This window comes from Strigops habroptila, chromosome 1 (assembly GCF_004027225.2).
Source record: "Strigops habroptila isolate Jane chromosome 1, bStrHab1.2.pri, whole genome shotgun sequence".
NCBI lineage: Eukaryota > Metazoa > Chordata > Aves > Psittaciformes > Psittacidae > Strigops > Strigops habroptila.
The window spans coordinates 151,548,158-151,568,826 of NC_044277.2; the positions used below are offsets into that span (position 1 = coordinate 151,548,158).

The following is a 20,669-nucleotide window of genomic DNA, read 5'->3' on the forward strand; positions in this document are numbered from 1 at the left end:
TGTTTCTTTGCAGCATGTTTAACACAGGAGCTGGTCTTTTATCTAAGCTTATTTATCTAGACATTAAGGCTCTTTCTGAAATGAGCCTGTCCCTATCATATCCAATCTCTGACTCATCTAAAATGAGGCTTCTAGCATAGCTTTTGGATTCCAGAATTAAACTCTGGATGTCCCTTATGTAATAAGACACTCTCCTGCTCCCAACTCTCTTTGGATTCTTGACAGGATTGCAGAGGAGGACAAACAGAATAGCACCTATATACATTGAGTTTTGAGTAGCTGGAGGGTTCCTGTTCTTCGCTACATGCTACACAGAAACATGTGTGCCCTTTGTCTTAGAATGACAGTTTGAAAACTTCTATTTTTTTAGGAGAAATATTGTGAAGACAGTTCTGTTTACTGAGCTGAGTTAGTGCAAGCTTTGAACTGGCTTTTTCCAACGGGGAGCATGAATCCTACCAAGTGCTGGACTTGCAACATCCTCCTTTAAGCAGAGGCTGTATGTGTGGATGCAGCGGTTTGGTAGCACTGCTTTAAGGGACAAACTTTGAAATATAAAGCTTTCTTTACGAACTATGAAGTTCTTTTTTAAAAAAAGCCAGACAAACCTAAGTAGGTTTTTCAAAGGTGCCTTTGAGCTTCTTGCTTGAAGAAGCCTTACGATTTTTTTCTGTGACTGCACAAATGTCTTTGAAAGAACACTTGTATTTCCTTACATGCAGTAGTTGCCATTGCCTCACATATTGTTTCAGCCTTCAGAAAACATCTTAAGCTAACCAAGGCTAAAGCTAACTTGAAATTCACCTATGTAGCAGAAACCACCCTTTTCCCCCTTCTGGAAGGAGACGCTTTCCCTTACTTAGGCCCTCACACATTAAGGCTTTTCAAAATAGGCCAAAACATACAGCTCACCATTTTCCAGCAGAGGAAAAAAAAACCCAAACCAAAACCGAACCAAAAACCTCTGCACTTACTCTTTGTCAGTTGCTCTGTATCCTGTGTTACAAGCCAAAAAACGTTTTCTCTCCCTTTTATTTATGCTCAGGTGGCAGAGGCTAGCTACATTTCCTGGCTAGTCATTATACCAACCCCTGTCCTGATGGCCACGTTTTGGATTAGTAGCTGTGTTGGGGTTTTGGGGAATTTTTTGCTTGTTTCTTTTTTCCTCTTCCCCAGAGGTGCACAGGTACATACAGTTATGGCACAAAACCTCTTAGGATTTCAGCATAGGGGAGAAATCTGGCTGCTTATTTTTCTCTCTCTCACTCTATTTCCTCTCTCTCTCTCTATCTATAATCTATACATAATCTTTCCAGGAAGAACACTCTTCAATTTAAAAAGTCTCCCACTCTCCCATTATCACATCTGTATGACTTCAAATTTTGATTTTAGAGGTGAGGATGGAAAAACCTGTTGAAACTGAGTGTTGTTTCATATCTTTGATGAAAGTTGTGCCTATTCAGAGTTCACATGCTTATTCATTTCCATACATACAATTCCAAGACTCAACCATATGGTGATGCTTCAAAATTAAGAGTCTTAATTAATGTTCAGATAAACAAGGCAGTTGGCTCAACTTGCTGTGAGAGCACTTGCTAGGGACTGGTGTTTGGAAGGGTGGATTTCAGAGCTCACAAATGTCTTCCCCGTAGAGGTGTAGATGGATGCACCAGCTGCCTCAGAACTTGAGAATTCTATACTTCTCCTTTTTCTTTATTATTTTTCTCCCTTCTCCACTATTTCTCCTCAGTTTAAAACCTTGTCAACACTAGTTTCTGACACTTTCTTCCAAGCTTCTGCCCAGCTTTGTCCTCTCATTTTTCAGCTTGTCTGATTTATAAAAGTATGATCCCTACCTGGAGGAATTACATGGCCCATAGCTGTCGTGTCTGTCCATCAAAACTGCAAAACTTGACTTCATTTGTGTTCGCTGAAACTCCTCTTTCTGTAGTCCTCAACTCATTGCATTCAGTAGAGTTTTCCTGATAAATTTTTGTTGCTTTTGTTACCCATTTATTGAGTTGCTTCAAGGAAGTTGTTACTTGCTATCTCATGTGTAGGCTTCTCAGGGTACTACTTTTTGGACACAGATTCTAGGTTTGGACACAGGTTCTAGATTCTGGTAGGCCTAGAATTAGGATCTTTCAATATTATACTGTTATAAATAATAAAAATGCAGTTGGGTGATAATTATCTGATTCAAAACCAAACCCATGTTATCTCCCAAACACAGATAGATCTTCATTATGTATAGCAGCTTGCAAACCTTGAGGAGGGAATGAGGCAATGGAAGTGGTTGGTTGTCCGTGGAAATAATGACATTTTCACCAGGCAGAAGTTAGGTGGATCATTTTAAGTCTGCTTATTTCTTAAAGAACAGTCAAAACTGTGTTTTATTATGTTTCCTTTTCCTGGACCAAAGTGGGCATCACAAAATGTTTGTAGACCCTTGGCTTCCCAAGACCAAAAAGGTTTGTATTCCTGCAACAGTAACTCAAATGTTGGGTTTTCTACAGTAGATTGTTTGAGTGATTTGTTGTGCTTTTTGAATTCTGACTGAATGTTACAGGAAGATTGAGTTTGGGCATCTTTTATTTGTTCTTATGCAAGTAAATGGTTAATGCTGCTCTTCTAGCCGAAACACTGCCTTCACCAGTGGGTTTGCTGGCTGCCTTGTAATATTTGTTCACCACTCTTAAGGGCAAGGTTGGCAACATTTCAGTGGTGGTGTGTGTCCTGTACTTATGAAATGCCTTTGTTATCTTTCTGGATAAAATGAGCTATGTAAATTGTACAACAATAATCTTGTGGCTGAGTATTCTCTCTGTCTCAGTGTTCTCCATATGGGAGCTGTGCATGCCAGGGCACTTTGAGAACATCACAGCCATTGCAGCTATGTCAGTCTCATCCTGGCACTATGTGAACAGATTGAATCCATTGGCAATAGAGGGGTCAGGTTGTGGTTCAGAAAGTGTTTCTGAAAAGAAGATAGCCATCATGTTCAGGAGCCCAAACCAGAAAAGGAATACGTGTAGACTGAAAAATTGCAAATAAGTACCTAAGGTTCCAAGGTTCCCCACTGCTGGAACACGACGTGTATTTATGGGAAGTCACTAGCATCCCTCAGACCCAAATGCCAATACACAGACAATGTGACTTCCATAGTCTGAATTCTCACTTTAGGCTTGGTGTCACAGTGGGAAATGCTGTATTATGATTTACACCAGCCATAACCATTTCTCCTGGTTCAGCTAAACCCATGAAAGTAACTTATTCTGATAATTATGAACATAGAACAACTTTCATTCAAATATTTTTGGCAGGTCAGATACGTCAAAATATGAGTGTAAAGCTACTTTTTATTGATTCCAGAAATGGCCTTTAATGTTTAGTCTCTGGTTTTCAAACAAAGCCAGAAATATTTCAGTAGTTTTTTTCTTTTTTCATTTGGAGAGGAAATGGAAAATATGGATTGAGATAGGTCTTAAATTAATTGCACTTACAGGAATGATGTATCTAATTACTGCCCTATTCCCTGCTGAGATTTAAGAAATCAGTATATAGTAAGTTTTCCAGACATCTCTGCAGTAGACATTGTGTTCTTTCTCATTTTTGAGACTGATAATCACAGATGAACTTTGGGTGATGACTGTGTTCATTCTATGGCTATTTAAAAAGATAAACTACTTAGTAAAATTTTGCAATAGGAAAAAGATTTTAAACTGTTTGCAAATGTTTATAAGTTTTAATGTTGGCTAGTTTGCTTTTTGATTACACTTAGAAGTATATTGGTAACATCTGTCATGCAAGTTACTGTACATAGTTACCATCCTGCAAGAAATTCATGCTTTCATTAACCTCAAGTTACCAGAACTCAGCTCTGAAATATCTTTAGAAGTCCAGTCATTGGAATTCTCTCAATTTCTAAAGTACTGTAGGTACTAAGTCCTTAACAAAATATAGTATCTATGCATAAACATATCAAAAGCTAGGTGAATGAGTCTTGTCTGAGGCAAACTAGATCTTACCTCCATATTCCAAGGTAAAGATATTCCAAGGGTAGACACCCAATCTATCAGCTTTATTCACTGTGTTAGTCAGTAGGTCCATTGAAGCCAACGGGAAAACTACTGGGAGAAAAGTTGTACAAGAAGTGGTTAGAGGAACAAATTATTGATGACTGGGCTTCATGTTTAGAGTGGGATGATGCTCTAGCATCAGTGAAAACAGCAAGGCATGTTATATAAAAAAACCCAAAGTACTAAATTAGGTTGGCTGTACAGGTGTCCACCTCTGTGCAGTTGCCTCTTTTGCACACCTAAATGCATCTTTTCCATGCATGGTGCCAGTCTGAATTGTGCATCTACTTTGAAGTACCTAGCCTCAGTGACTGTTTCTCCGTTTCTTGAATATTTGGCCTTCAAGATAGACATAAAGCATTCGGTTAAATTAATAGTTCATTTAATAACCGCTTGAGCTGAGGCTATGAACTGACTGACAGTTCTTAACAAAAAACCCAAACCGATAACATTTTTCTTATTACTTTAACATTACAAAGTAACTGCCTAATAAAATGTGTGTATAAAAACTATGCTTGTTTTACTACTACAGCATGTAAAATAAATTTCCTGCTAAAAATCTGTGGAGGAGTAGAGATCTTCACACTAGGTACCATTAGTAATATCTTATGTCAGTTAGCCAGGTTATATGAAAGTAACTTAAAGGGTAAGTGCAATTTTGTGTACATTGCTAATTTTTTCTGCCATTGCAATGTCTCTTACAGTTCATTGGGATCAGATACAGATGATAGGTGTCAAATTCTTCCATAGCAGCTAAACAAGGTGTTTGTAGAGGAGAACTTATCTTTGAGCAAGCTACTGAACTTCTCTTTGCCTCTGTTTCCCAGCTGCATAAGTATATGTAGCGCTGTGTATATATGCAAAGTGTATCTTGTATGTGTATACATACACACACACCCCAGCCACTTGTGGAATGGTAATTTTTGAAGCATATGTATTTATTTTCTTGGACATGTTTCATTGAGCAAATGAGGACCTACATTACAGGAAAGTTGAAAGATTTGCCTCTCAAAAAGTCAATGAAAGACTGAATAATCAAAGCCAGGCCACTTGAATCCTCATGAGCTTACCTTAGCCACGCTATCATGCGTCCTCCTAAATATACAGTTTCTCATTAACTATAGGCAGGACACATGGCTGCTTTCCAAACATGCCTTTTCCTCACAGGGGGGCCCAGGCAGTGGCAGTTTGCCAGTCCTCTATGGAAAAGCTGATACACAAGATCTGTTCGTGACCCCTCTGTACTGTGGCAACAGTCCTTTAATTGGGAGGAAGGAAACGGGGCATCCTCTTGGAGCTGGTGGCTTGCCAGAATTATCCAGGACCACGTGAACCCGAGTGCAAACTATTTTTTTCTGCCTTCTTGGCAATAGTAAAGTGAGATGCACATAATAACCAGTGATCGATCTCTGCATGGCGAAACACTCCATGCTTCCAATCTCAGCAGTGCTGCTTCGCAGAGATTGGGGGTGTTGCTGCTGTGCCGACTGGTGGCCTCTAGCTTGGGGTGAGGTTCCTGGCCCTGCTTTGAACCATGATTAGCTGCATATTTTTCTAGCTGTGGTACTGTTTAGGAGAAGGGAGGAGTGCCCAAGGGGCACGCACCCCAAAAAGGTTAGGAGAAGAGTAAGTTAATTCTTTCTGAAGGGCTATGATGTGAATGGCTTGGGACCTCTGCCTAGATTAAAGAGATGTGGCAGTAAAAGATTAATGATGTGAGTCCAGACTGTTCATCTAGTATGGCTGGATAGTGTGTACGCTAGATGAAAAACTGTATAATGAAGACAGCTTGTGGTTAAGGCACTGAACCCAAAGTGTCTTGTCAAAGCCTAGTTCAATGGAAGATATCTGCAGCGTTTCTTAAATTCCATTTTATTTCTTAGTTACACCTAGGTCTATACTTCCTTTGCTCTCTTTACTTATTTGTTTGTACTGTGGTCAGTAACCTCCATTGGAAGATATTTGTTAGCAGAACCATACTGATAAAAATCAATACTTTTTGTATGAGGCTTAGTACTTCAGTATACCCTAGAGAAGCTTAATCAAAAAAATGTACAAAAAGTGGCAAAAGTCTTCGATATAGTTTTTGGATTCTGTTTGAACATTATCATTCACAAACCTCTATTTCTAGCTCAGTTATAGTCTCAAAACACTACTGTAAATCGACATAATGGTTGTTTTACAATGGTGTGCAACTGTTATCGTTTTTTTCTTGTTTGTTAATGGATGTAGTTAATGGGAAAAAGACTTTAAAACCCTCCAACCAAAATATAACTATTCTTCTACAGTTTCCGTTTCAAACTGTTTCTCTTTTTATTTGATTGGGAAAATAAGCCGCAATGGGTATGATAAAAATGCTTTAGACATTTGCCCGACAGTGAATATAACAAGGGCAGTGATATTGCTTGCCCTCTGATCAGCTTTGTTTTTTTCTCAAGTGCAGATTTGTAATATCATCACTCTTCAAACATACTTCTAATTGGCACCCCAGAGAGAGAGCCACAGGATGGTACTGCAAGAAATGTTGGACAAATGTTTATACTTTGGGAGTTTAGGAAATATGAAGACCGGTAATTCAGTGATCAGTCTTTGGCTGCGTAGAAAATGGCAGCACAAAAAAAAGACAATAGTTTTTGTGACGCTAATTCAACACTTTGAAATTGCTTCCACTGAAGTTTTCCGTTTCTGAGTGCTTGAAGAATGCAGTTTTACGTGAGTGTTGTTAGATATGACTTAGCTGTGATTTTTAAGGGATTTAAATCTGGCATGACAGCTAAAGAGAGTTGTATGTGCTAGTGAAAGATACTTTAAGTACTCAGGATTGAGTAGAAGACTTGACAGTGCTGTCGCATGGCAAGAAATAACTTCACAATAACAGGTGTAATTCCCCAGCCAACAAGTAATGCAGAGTTTCTGTTGCTTTATTGTTCAGTTTTGGCAGGAACATGCTTTTTCTGCTCAGCATATACTGTAGATGGCAGTAAGGGTATGCTAGAAAAGGGTACATGGACTGGAATAACTAAATTAAAGAATGTGTGTAAAACCTACAAATGCTTTCAGGTTTTGAATCTAAGCCACCTATTTATAGCAGCTCTAATGCTTACCAGAAAGGACTGGTTATTGTTTGTCACTTCTGGTAAAGACCAGGCCAGCTTTTTCTTTCCATTGTGTTTGGTTCTGTCTGATTATTTTTTTATTAGTATTTGTTTAAAAGCAAGATAATAATTGCAGTTTATCATGGCAGATGTGAAGCATGACAATGTGTGGATTCACAAGGCAGTTCAGGCGCTCTCCCCATTCCCTGGCATGGGTCGTGAATCCATTGTGAGCAACACTGATAGCCCCAGGATTTTGGGACTATCCCTATATTCCCAAAGTCGTTAATGGCCCTCTTTCTCCTCTTTCTTTCCTCTGTGCATACAGAAGAAACAAAGTAGGATTTGGTGTCTTTGGCGTAGCAGCTCCCTTCTGATAAGGTCTGCCAGGGTTAAGAGTAAAGCATGGTGCATGCTGAGTAGTGTTCTGCTCCTGAGACCTTTCTTTTAACCACACTGGCCCAAAAGACCCATAACTCAAGAAGGCCTCCTCAGCCTTCCCAAAAAATTTTCACCCAAGTCTGAAATGCTGACTGTAGTTTGCTTTTCTCATTTCCTCCGTTGTCTTTGGTGGCTGATGCCACCTCTTCCATTATAACTATTCAGCTTCCCAAGGTACTCTCTCCTTGCTTCCTGTAAGTATGCTCTCCTGTTGCTCTTCCTCTGTACAGTATGTGTACGCACACGTATCTCTGTATATATGGAAAGCAAACTTCGGGAGAATTGAATAATATTAGAGACTTCTTGCCCATGAAACATCGGTTGGAGACCATTGGCCCACTGTAAACACCCATTCCTCAAATGATATCACTGCAATACTCCTGTTAAAGCTGAGATCTCTTCTCTCCCTGCTTGAAATCCAGCACTGAGTCCCTGTAGTGCTGTCTTTACTGGGCTTTCTGAGGTTCCTTAAGGGATTTGCATTAGCCACAGAAAAGACATATTCTGGTGTCACTTCTGCCCCAGTGACAAAAGAGACAGCATATACTCAGCCCCATATTTCATCAGTTCTCCTGCTTTGGTCCAAATGTCTTCCTCCTTATTACCCCTTATTACCCCTTACTGCATGTTAAATTCACTTCTTGTCTCCAGGTTGCCACAGGCACTTAGCATCCCTCACCATATGGGTTAATATTGCTGTCATTTTTAATGAAATCAGTTTATTCTAAGGAGATGGATATGTGGGTTGTGTGCTCTCTTGTGAGCCAATGACTATGTTGTGATTTCTTCATGGCCATTACAAAAAAAAACCCTTTTCTGGTGATGATAGGGACTCTACTATGTTAAGTGGATATATATGGTGTGAACAGTAAGGAATTGTACCCCATAACAAAACATATTCTTGCCTTTCAGGGATAGGAAATATATCTAATCCCTGACCACTACTTTAAAAAATGTAAAAAAAATCTCCTTAAAGTCCAGTTTCTCTTTTTGCTTGCACTTAAATTAAGTCGTCTACATAATTATAGATTATCCACATAATTTACAGCATGTATAGCCGTATGTATAGCTTCATAGTGGAATTGCCTCTAGATGTAGGATTCATATTTTGTTAATATTTATTATAGTCTTCTCACTTTTCTGCCCTACTAGAAAGTTACACAAAAGCATTCTGTATCCAGTAACAAAATAGTAAAATACCAAAACTATCATAACCAACTTTTAAAAAGAATTCCTGAAGCAGATGTTCACAAACAGACAATTTTTATTAAAATAACAGTTGGAAGGAGTTTGCTTTCATTTGTTTGGCCCTCGAGGAAATTAAAAAGTCTTTCTATAATTTTGATTATAACTTCAAGAGAGGATTTTATTGTACCAAGGATGTGGTTGCATGAAGGATGGAGACCTTAAGGGTTTAAAACCTGTTTTTAAAAGCTACAAATTGAACTTCTATTGTTAATCTTGGGAAACAAAGTCCTGTGGCAATTTTCTTTTTCTAATGTGCAGAACATGTAGGTCTGTTATAAAAACTGGTAACATAAAAATGGCACCCACTTCTTCAACACATCTGCTCCCTGAACATATGTAAGGAATATCTGCAGACTCCTGTGACTAAAAGACTAAAATAAGTACCTAGGATTAATCCTACTGAGGTAGAACAACAGAGGAGTAGTAATGGAGGAGGAATAGGTTCTTACGCCTTTTTCTTCCCATTATCAATAAAATAATTTACCTTCATTTTTGACTGTGAAAATCATGGGAAACTTTTGCTATTGGCTTCAAGTGTCCATTGAGCAGAAGTATGTCGGCGTCAATGGTGAAATTTCACTGGGATTTTATGATGGTGCTATTTTGATGATATCTTCTCAAAATACATCCTTTGCACTTCTATAGCTTCCAGGTACAAGTATGGAAATGACTACTGAAGATATTTTTCCACTAAAGAAAGAACTTGATCTGACTTCTAGAGCCAGTTTGAAGAATAGGGAAACTCTTCTTGAATTCTTCCTTTCTGAATCCTTGCATACATTGATCAGAAATGCTAGGAAGCAAGGGAGATGTGGCTCTCCAAAATTCAACAGTGTCCCTTTTGTGAGGTAGTTTTTCAGAACAGAAGCACCATTATCCATGCACTGAGCATTAGATAAAACTTTGCTTATGGTAGATGGGAAAGAGACAATGTCTGTAGTCTGTGCACAAAAATATGAACAAATGGCTTTTAAGATCTAATTCCAGCTATTTGGGGGCATCCAGAACGTCATAGGACCTCTATATAATTGAGATGGTTGTCATTTGTGTGTATGTCTACCTATTGTGTATTTATAAAGTGGTTGTAGGTGTGTGTGTAATGGACATCTGTGCACTCAGGAGGGTACACCTGTCTCTAGATTAATATCAAGCCCCAGGGATGTGGTCCACAGTAATCCAAAGCACCTTGTTCTGTTAGACCATGTTACAGCTTCTGTGTCCTTTGGTGGTGAGAGGATGGTCTGTGTCTGGTCTCACAACGAAGTGAGTTCAGAATGTAGCTGTGAGCACTGGCAAGGACCTAAGATTTAGGAAAGCGCCCTCAGCAGGTTGAACAAGCTGCCTTTCAGACCCCTGTGATTTAAAATATACTTGAAGAAAACTGAAGTTGTAAAAGATCTGAAACTAAAAAGCCCAACTTAGTAGTGACAAAACAGCACAAAATATTCCTGCATATAGCCAATTTGGGAACAAAGGGTAGTAATAACTGGTTGATAAAGGAAGACTAAGGCATCATGCTTTACCCAGCAGGAGTAAGAAAACAGGTTTAAAGTAGTAGGAGTTATATAAATGTTTAATTGTGATGAACAAAATATTGATTCAATGGTCTCAATAGTGCACTGCTAAGCTGGAGGAGTTATTCTTGAATGCTTACCAAAGTCTGTTATTAAAATCATTTTTGTTTACTTGGCAGACTTAAGAAAACAGCAATATGAGAAGTTTTCTATCCAAACTGAAATGAAAACTGCTTGCATTTCTATAACTAAGTACAAGGGTTTAAGAAACAAGAAGACATGCAAAAGTGATTATCAGCCTTGCAGCATCTTGAAGGCTTGTGGAGGAGCTATGGTTGATGCATGCGTTTCGTAGGATTAGGCTTGTATTTTGCCTTCTGAACTGCAGATTACACAGTTGGTAGCAATGGGACTGCATTTACACAGGACGCAAGCTCTAGGCTGGCTTTAGGTTCAGATCCCAATTTTGCATTAGTCTTTATTTGAAACCAATAAACCCATATCTGCCTCTTCTGGTCTCTGTTTATTAGAAACACTTTGTGCACATTTGTTTTAAAAACATATTTCATGTAAGTGGGCTCTTCCTTCAGAGTATTTCACCTGTAAGGAACAGAGTACTCAGGAAGATTTGGGGCCTGGGTTGATCTTGTAAACAAGGAGCTCTGATTCCAAATTGGCACTAGGAGAAATTAGCTATTAACACCTGTGCTGTTCGTTTTCCTGCTCACTGTTTTCTGACAGAGTAAGTTTCAATGTGATGATGCTGTTACTTACCACTGTCATGTCTTCTTGATTTGCAGATGGGCTTCTTCCGCCGGAGGTACAAAGAAATTATTGAGGCCGAAAAGAGCAGGAAGGAGAATGAAGATAGTTGGGACTGGGTCCAGAAAAATCAGTGAACTGCCCGTGAAAACTAAAGCCCAGTCATGTGACACGTGCTTGCTAGCCTAAAGGTCCTGCTCTCGTATCTTCCATATGTGGAAGAAGGAATCTTCTCCAGATTTTTCGGAGACCCCATTGATGCTGTGTCTTTATCACTCCAACAAGCTAGGGAACACATCCTGAGGCAACCACTGCAGCCATGTCAGGTGACTGGAGCGATTTACACTTCATTTAAGAGCTGAACTTTGAACTTTGGTAACCAAGCTGCAGTGCAGAGCAATATTTATGAATCCAACTATGTGGTATACCCTCAGGGGAAGACTGTTACCTAAAAATATTTTTTATAAATATAAGCTTTTTATATTGATTATGTCTTTATATTTGTATCAATGTTTTATAGTTTCTATTGAATAGCTATATAGTTCACTCAAGCACTGATATCTGGCTAAAACCTTGGAAATACATATATGTATATATAATTCCTATTGTACTTTTAAACTTCAATGCAAGAGAGAAGAGAGAGATTTGCAGATAAAAGTAGCTGAAATCCTCATATGCTTAATTCACAAGGCTTGGTAATATTGTATGTAGACCATTTAATGGCAATAAGCCAAAGTCTTTTCACTATCTCTTTTTTTGAGTTGAATTTGGTGTTTGATTTATTAACTAAAGAACCTAAAGTATTACACAGATGCAACGTTCTGTATCTGAGTCTATCCTTTACTGGCCTGAATGGGAGAGGGTGAAAATGTTTCCTCGGTGACGTGTAGCAAGACTTGTAGCTTGCTTTGGCTCACTGAAGAAAGCATCACAGAATGTTTTCCTTTGGGAATTTTTCTCTTGCAGTCTTTAGTACTTTGATAATGGTCTACGGCTGTACAATTGAGATACCAGAAGCATGTAATTGGACCAACCACTATGGCATAGACAAATTCCTTGGAATTAAAAAAGAAATAATAATACTGGAGCCATATGAATATTAATGTCAAGAAGGATAGTTTTTAAGCTACTGTTAATGATTATGATCTGTTGCTATCAGAGCAAGTGATTTATTGCTACAAGCTATGAGCATTATGCCTGCCTTGTGAGTTTTATACACGAGTCATGAGTTTGTTTATGTGATAATTTTAAGAGACAGAAGTAGGTACAAGGGTTAAAATGTTTGGATCTTGAGATTCCCTGTCTGAGTGTTCCAAGTACTGAATGTCATCCTTCCTCAAGCATTAAGAAGGAAGTTTAGTCAAGGTGCAGATGTTACTAGATCTCAGATTGCCACTTTGTTCGCTGGTAATTCCTTAGCAAATCATTTGCTGAATTAGAGCAAATCTAGGTGCAATTAATTAAACCATGTTCCTTCAAAAGCTCTTGGATTTCTAAACAGAAATAGTGGAATTCTGTAAGACTTGGGTTTAGATCCTACTTGTACTTTGCACCTTGTGTAAATAAGAAGTAAATGTTGGTATAAAATCCATGTAAGGGAAAGAGGGGTCAAGCTCTGTGGTAGAAGGTGAAGGAGAAACAGGAATGAATGGTTACAGGATTTCTCCTTCCGTAAGGGTAAGGTAAAAGAACTGCTGGAAGTTTGGAAACTTGAATGCAGAGAACATGCAACAAATCTGCTTGAGAACAGGTCGTCTTCTTGCTCTTCCTTGCCAAATTCATTATAGCTTCAAATTTAAAGAAATTAACTACATCCATATTCCTGTTTGCCTTTTTTCCCTCACTGGCATTAAGTGCCTGCTATTACAATAGTATCAATCAATATTTATTAACTTAACTACCTGCACCCATTAGGCAGAAGATGGTTTTAAAGTGAATGAAGTGTATTGATTCCACATTTGACAAGGAAAGCTATTAGTCTATTCAGTTATCTTTCTTAAAGCTATCATTGGTGATCTGGTAGATTTCATATGACAAATGATCACTTAAGCCAGAATCTGAAAAGAAACCTGCTGAAATCTTCTTACAGCCACATGTAGCGGACTGCAGATTTTTCATCAGAGTGCAAAAACAAAAGGCTGATGGCCTTTGACTGCACTGTTGTATTTGAGGCTATTGAATTCCTCACGGTATGATATTTGACATCAGTTAGTTTTGCTAGTACTTAAACCTAATATATCTATTTTTTCTGTTGCTGAGAAATACCTAAGACAAATAGAAGTTGAACATGAGATTGATTCACAACTGTGAATTGAGTAAGACATTGCTTAAAGTATTTGCTGAAAAAAAAGTCCATTTATTCAGCTGTAAGATATTTCAGTACTTGCCCTCTCTAAAACAGACTCCCCTCAAAATGATAGAGAAATAAATTTGCTGAAAACATAGTTCAGGGAACAAGTGAAATTTGTGAATTTAACTAAATTGGAAAATCCCCATCCGAAAAAAAGGAGGAAGTTCCCTTAGAAAGTATTACTTTCAGATCTGCTAAAAATGTTTGCTGACAGTATTTTAAAACTCAAGATTAGTTATTCCTTTGAAACATCTTTTTAAAGTATATGAAGAAAATATTTAAAAAAAAAGGTAAAATACCCTTTTAGCATTTTATAGTGTGTTGGACACATTTTTTAAGGGTTTTTTTTTTTTGTTTTGTTTTTCTTTTTTTTTGGCTCAAGGCAAAAATCTTTTTCTTATTTGCTTAAAGTTAAAAATGATTAAAAATTAAATCCCATTTGATTGAGCCTGCACTGGTCTTTTTTGATCTCTGACTTGAATTGTCTGCTATTGATCCAGCACAAGCTGTCACTCACTGAAAATCTAGTTGTTGGCCAGATTACTGACATATTCTTGAAATAACCCATAAATTCTTCGTATCACCACTGTTAGGTGCTCAGTAGTTCTGCTGTCACACATGCTTTCGGTTTTATATGTATATTCTTCACAATTATTTTCGTGTGTGTGTCAAATTCCATTGTGGCTCTTGCTTGGTTCTGGTTAGAACAGTCAGATTTGACAATGAAACATAGCAGTACTTAGTATTAAAATCCCGTAGATGCACCGTTCCACTCCTTAAAAAGCAACCGAACAAGACAAACAAAAAACCACCAAAGTCTAGTATCAGTTGGTTGCAATCATCTTCTAACCCCCAAATCTTATGGAAATGTAATATACTTTAAGAGTGTGTAGAAAATAGCTGTGCTATAGATCTGATGGGATTTTTAAATAAAGAAATCACAATAAATGTAATTGTATCAAAATCTAGAGACATGGTTACTTTGGAAATTGCTTCGAGGACTCTGGAAGTTCCCTTTTGTCAGCTGCTTGTTAGTTCATTTGTGCTGTACCACTCATGCCACTGAGCTGGGAGAAGTCATTGTACTGGTTATCTCCAGTTAATCCATATCGGGACAAAATCATCAGTTGTCTTGGGACAACTTCATGGAAAGGTTTGCTGAATTCTCATTTCATTTTTGTTGGCAGCAGGCTCGCTTTGCACTGGCTCCAAGCTATGCAGGTGGAAGCTTAGAAGTGGGGCAGTAATGTTTTCAAATGCATCATCTGGCATCCGAGAGATCTTTTGTTTAAGCCCTGGAGCTTGCAATGTGCAGGGTGTCTTCTTACGTAGAGTATCCATGAAGTTGCTTTTAGGATAGGAAGAAAACAGTCTATCTCAGAGAAATACGGTTAGGAAGAAAGGGAGGAGGGAAATTAAAGTTGATTTGATGCAGAGCCCATGCTGTGGCAACCCCATTCGATTTCCATCAAGAAGATCACAGTCATTTCAGAGTTCTGATGGCCCACAGCACAGGGATGAATTTCACTTCTCAAGAGGTGAAAGCACTTGCCACTTTGCACAGCATGTTTTGTGACCATTTCATTTGAAAGCCAAGCATGTGCTCTTGTGAATCTCCATCAGTTCTCCCACAGAACAGCAGGGCTGGTGTACTCTGAGGCTGTCACTAGTATGCTCAGCTACTTGGCCATTGTAGCTAACAAAAATACTAGCTGTTTTTCTGAAAAAACCTAGTTTTTAATTTGCTCAGTTACAAGGAAGTCAACAAACTGTAGAAAACACTTGAACAGCCTCTGAATTGAAGTCACCTTACAAGTAATTTGGATTATCTCAGAGAGAAATTGTGCTTGATGTGAACCCCAAGCCTGTAACCCACTTTCGTCTCCAAGTGGCAAAGGCTTATGCAATGCTGAGCATGCCAGTGAGGACAACCCTGTCTGCCTTGATACATACATACAAGTCAGTGATGTGCAGGTAACTTTGCTGAGACCAACAGTTGCACAAAGACTGTGGCAATATTTACTATCGACTTTCTTGAATGTCTTGTGTTTATGGGCACGTTTTGGAGTCTCGCACAAGTTTCCAGCATAGTATCCATGTGGCATGGGAATATATAATATTGCTTTCACAAAAAGGTTAAGGGAGTCATGGAACTAATTTCTACCTTTGCCCAAGTTCATCCACTTGCTAGGGTTTCTTGGATATAAATGAAAGTAGGATTTGTTTCATTTAGTGTGCGTTGATTAAACTGGCATGAAGACTGTAATTGCTTTTGGAGCACTATTTGCATACACAGTAGGGTACCCACACCATTGTCACTCCTTTTTCTTAGAATGTCACTCCTTATGTATTGTAAAATTGTATGTTTCTTTTTGTGAACTTGTGGTTGGAAGAATGTGTTCACTCCTATTGAGGTCACCTGTATTTAGAAGCTCGTGTTCACCTGTATTCTAATTCACTTGCACTGTTTTGGAAATGTCAGGTTTACAAGAATACAACTTTTTGGAATAAAAAGTGGCTGCAAAATTATCCTAATATCATTTTGTCACTTACTGTCATTGTCCATTAATCGGGTGAGACATTTTCTCCTGTATGATTGAATGAAATAATATGTGCATGTATTTATCGGTGTGTGGATAATGGGCATCTCTGATTGTAATTCTGTGACTTGTATAAAGTCAAGCTGTTTGGAGACTACCAGTATAACTTGCCTGACTACAATATTGTGAAACCATGCAAATAAAATAATAGCAGTGGGAATTATTTATATATCAACACTATCGCTCTATCAACATCAAATAAAACCCCACGTGGTGGTGATACTGCCCTTTGACAGGAGTGTCAGCCTGTATAACTTGAGTTCTGTTTCAACTTGTGTGAGTTTGGACAAAAGTCAAATTATTCAGCTTCATGTATTTTTTTTCTGCAAGGATTTATATTCCTTGAGTAGCTAAATCATATGTTTGAAAGATTTTCTTTGTACATCCCCATGGCTTACTTTGTCAAAGGGAGTAGAAGCCGGATAGAAGCAGTAAAACAACCCCTGATTTATTTCTATGGCTGTGGTGTACCTCTTTGTATTTCTAATACTTGTTAGAGGTCCCGTTAAGGTTTTCCCATCAGTATGAGGATGGGTGAATCTTCTGTGGCAAAATACGAACTAACCTGAACCTTCATTCTTTGCTATGAGGGTGGTGAGGCACTGGCACAGGTTGCCCAGAGAAGCTGTGGCTAGACCCTCTGTGTAAGTGTTTCAATGTTCATCAGCCATAAAGAAAGTCTGTTTCCTCTGCATTAGGCTGTCAGCTAAATATCTAAGAACAGGCTGGGGCAGAGGTAGGACCAGATTCAGAGCACGTTTGTACTGGTGGAAGGCCACAGCTTTATGTACTACAAAGCCAAAGGCATTAGGAGGGCTCCAAGTAGATGTGGGTCCTGGCATGTAGGTAGCACCCTTCCAAGTAAAAATAAATGTTCTCAGTCAGGAAATCTTTTTTCAGTCGAAAGCAAACATCGGTGGGCAGAAGCTGGAGGAGGATACCGAGAGGAATGCAATGGACAGTTTGCTTTTGGAGATTAGTGGAAGCTTTAGTGCAGCAGCAGCTAAAATAATAACCAGGAACTTGTAGATGTACTAATACTTTTTGTTACATAGGAGCTTTGGAAGCAGGCGGTGGCTGTCCCCTGCTGGGGAAGGGGGATTGATGGGCTGACACTGCCCTCTGTGGGGATGCTTGCCTTTTCTTTTTTGATGAGCATCATCAAAAAGATGATCAGCATTGCAGGATTTTTTGTGTTGCCTTCTACGTTGCAGGATTTTTTGCGTTGCCTTCCCCTTAAGTGGCTTTTAAGAACCTCGTAGGACTTCTGTGACAAAGCAGCTTTGCTTTAGAAAACAAATCCAAAACCTTTTACAGATTTGTTTCTTCCAGTTTCACCAAGAAGGGAAGAACTAGACCAAAACTAGATCAAAATTCAAGGAAGATGTTCTTTTGCCGTGGAAAACCCAGCTCACACTGCTCAGCCTGGCTCCTGCGTAGGACTGGAGCTGGTCTGACATTTTGGCTTCCTATGCTGGCCATTGGCCTGCTCTCAGGGTTGGATGTAATGGGAGCTCCTCTGCTAGATCATTTCCATTTAGTAGTGAAATACCCCATGAGAAAGAGGTAAGTGACTTCTCCCCACTCCTTTTGGGTCTGATGGGGTGGATACTGACCTGAGCAGTCCTAGGTAATGTGTCTTGAGTTGAGTAAAATTTGGAGTGCCCATAACACAGTAGATAGTCTCAGAATGACTAAAGAGAATGTCACGGCAATCATTAAACATGAGAAGTGGATCTTGTCATCCTCTGACCTCAGCTGGCTTGCTACCAGAATTAAAATACAAGAAAAGCAGCTATTTTGTGAAGATTCAAATGCGCAAATGGATTAAAAATCGTATGACTGCTCACTCCTGCACATTCAAGGTTTCAACGTTTTAAATGCCTGAAATGGAGATTTTATTTGCAAGTGGTTTTGACAGAAGTAAAGCATGATAGTGGGGAAATGAATCATCTTAACAAAAGAGCAGTGGAAATTATTTTTTCATGTCTTAGCCGTGCTATAATTTCCTGTGAGTGTCGGAAAAGATTAATTCATGGATTTCCAGTTCATTTCTTCTTTGCTTTTGATGTAGTCAGTGTTGTTTTAATGCCTGAACTTCTAGATGCACAATGTTTAGGTAAGTTAACCAGCAGTTCAACAGCTGTAAAGAATCAGAAATTAATGAAGTAGTAACCCTGAGCAGAGATTTCCCTGCTGCAGACATGTATTCAGAGATGATGTATTGACTCTCATGAAATTATTCTAGATTTATACTAGCACAAGTGAGAAGGGACTCTGACAGGCTCCCTTGAAGCTGAAGGACACACATCATGAGACAAACTTTGCTCTAATCTGCGTGAGTGGTAATGTACAGTAATTTCTGTCATTTAAACAGTATTCCTCTGGGTTTACTATCTGAGAGCTGTGTAATTCAATCCTAATGATGCTGTTCCGTGCTATATTCAGAAAGAAAAAGGGAATAGTAAAAAAGTGATCACTTTATCCAGCAAAGAGACCACTTCATAGACAGGATATATCCTCTCCTACATCACATGCTCAGTGGACACGGGGCACTTGAGAATTGGACGCAATTTGCACCCTTACCTTTATCAGGCTGATGACTAAAATTCCTACTGTGTATTTTGCTGTGTTGATTTCGGGAGAATGGCACAGACTAGGAAGCTGGCAATAAAGGAATTACCTAACAAGAGGTCAGAATACCTGCTCTGTATTAAATTCATGAAGTCTATATATAGGGTTGGAATAGAAGGGGATAGAAATTATTTTCTCCAATTTAATTTTCAGGGTGGAGGATGCGAGACTGCATCTAACAATGTAAGAAAACACAAGTTTTTTGTGAGATTGCCAAACACCAACATCAAGGTAGTGTATTGCCCTGTTTCTTAGCTCAAGACTGCTCATGGCTTCACTAAAGGAGAGACCCATGCTTCACCTTGACCAGGTGGCACATGTCACCCCGCAGTAACCTTATCTCATACTCCATTGCTTGCTTAGCTGTGCTTGTCCCTCTCTCACTCCCTTCCTACAGACACTACCAAGTATTTAACCTGGCCTCTTCGTAAGTTTCTCCTCTGCTTAATAAGTGTTATTACCCTTTTCTCGCTGTCCAAATAAGAGGGCTAAATAAAACTGAAGTGATTTTTCCCAACTTGCACTAAGTTTGAAAGACGTCAGTTTTTTTTCAGACCCAAAGGAAGATTTCTCCTGAAAATTTCGCAGTTTCCCCAAATACATCAGTAGTTCTGAGGCCAGTGGCAGGTTGTGTTGGGCACTATGGTCCTTTCCTCAGTTTCCTTTTGATCTAACTGACTAGTGAGGTTGAAGTGTACCTTATCAAAACACGAATGAATGTGAAATCTGAGATAGATAGACAGATAGGTAGGTAGGTAGATAGATAGATGTGTATATGTCTGAAACTTACTTTGGAAGTGGAAAAATGATATAAAAAGGCCAAGCCTGCCAAAGCCTCAGCCCTTCAGAATAATGTAAACATTTTGTTTGGAAATTCTGAAATGCAGTTAGGAACATGGGATTGGAAGGTCCTCAAGTCCAGTCTTCTATTTTCATTGGCAACTACTCTACGTATTTCCTTTCATGGACTAACTGAACAAAGTCCAGTAGAACCAGTTTAATTTCTTTTCCTTATTACTCTTGCTAAAAGACTATTCTAGCACCTCATTTTGATGGTGCTGTTAATGGTAATTTTCATCCAATTTGTTTTCTTGCCAACAAGGTCTTATTTTAAATAGTTCCCTTCCTTCCTTCTTGTCCTGAGTTGATCTTTCTTGAACATGGGTGACCAGAAGACACTGTTTTCCAGGTGAGGTACCAAATTTCTTGTCCAATGCCTTGTACGTCACCTGTAGAGCAAGATCAATTCTCCTGGCTCCATGAAGGTTGCCATCTTTTTATAAGATATCTTCAGTGATAAGGGAGATTGAAAACACTAGCAGAAACAACCTTTCTCAAGAGCTTTTCATCTACCATTTTGTAGAGTCTGGAACCCAAATACTGTACTTGCCCCATGGAGAAGGTTGTTGTGAGATGAACGGAACCACCTCATGCATGTATCTGGAGCTGTAGATCTTTGGAGCATGATACCTTCCTGCTAGATGACCTGGAAGGGAATAATAAAGGTTCTCCATGGGAGGCCGTGGCTGTATTTTGACAGAAATTAACTGAAACATATATATAAATGCATAAAGTTTGACTTCAGTGAGTATTTTCACCACAGAATTACCGACTAGAGCTGACCATGTGCAAGGTGACCAAAACACCCATTGGTCTTATTAATACTCGGAGTTCTTCCTAAGATATCCTGCACTTAAAGCACGATTAATTATTGTCATATTACTTTCAGCAATGAGGTATGAGCAGAAAAAAATTGCTCTGAGATGGTGAAGTTGTCAATTATAGCTAGTAATTAAGGGACCAGGTACATGTTTTATTTAAGAAGACAAATATGTCCCCAAATGTGGAGAATCTGAAAGTTCATAACCATAAAAAAGTATTTGGTACTTGATGTGCCACAGTCACCTTCAGTAGATACTCATTGAAGATGGCCCTTTTTGTGTGCG

At 38.8% G+C, this 20,669-nt stretch overlaps 1 protein-coding gene across 2 annotated transcripts in view; it reads left to right on the top strand.

Moving 5' to 3' along the window:
* Positions 1 to 16,322, top strand: part of ITGA9 (integrin subunit alpha 9) — a 218,425-nt gene extending 202,103 nt beyond the window's left edge. For both annotated transcript variants that reach the window (XM_030498820.1, XM_030498830.1), the window contains exon 28: positions 11,178 to 16,322. In XM_030498820.1, coding sequence (XP_030354680.1) covers positions 11,178 to 11,276 — 99 coding nt within the window. In that variant the 3' untranslated portion in view covers positions 11,277 to 16,322. The remainder of the gene's footprint in view (positions 1 to 11,177) is intronic.
* Positions 16,323 to 20,669: the final 4,347 nt, after the last annotated feature.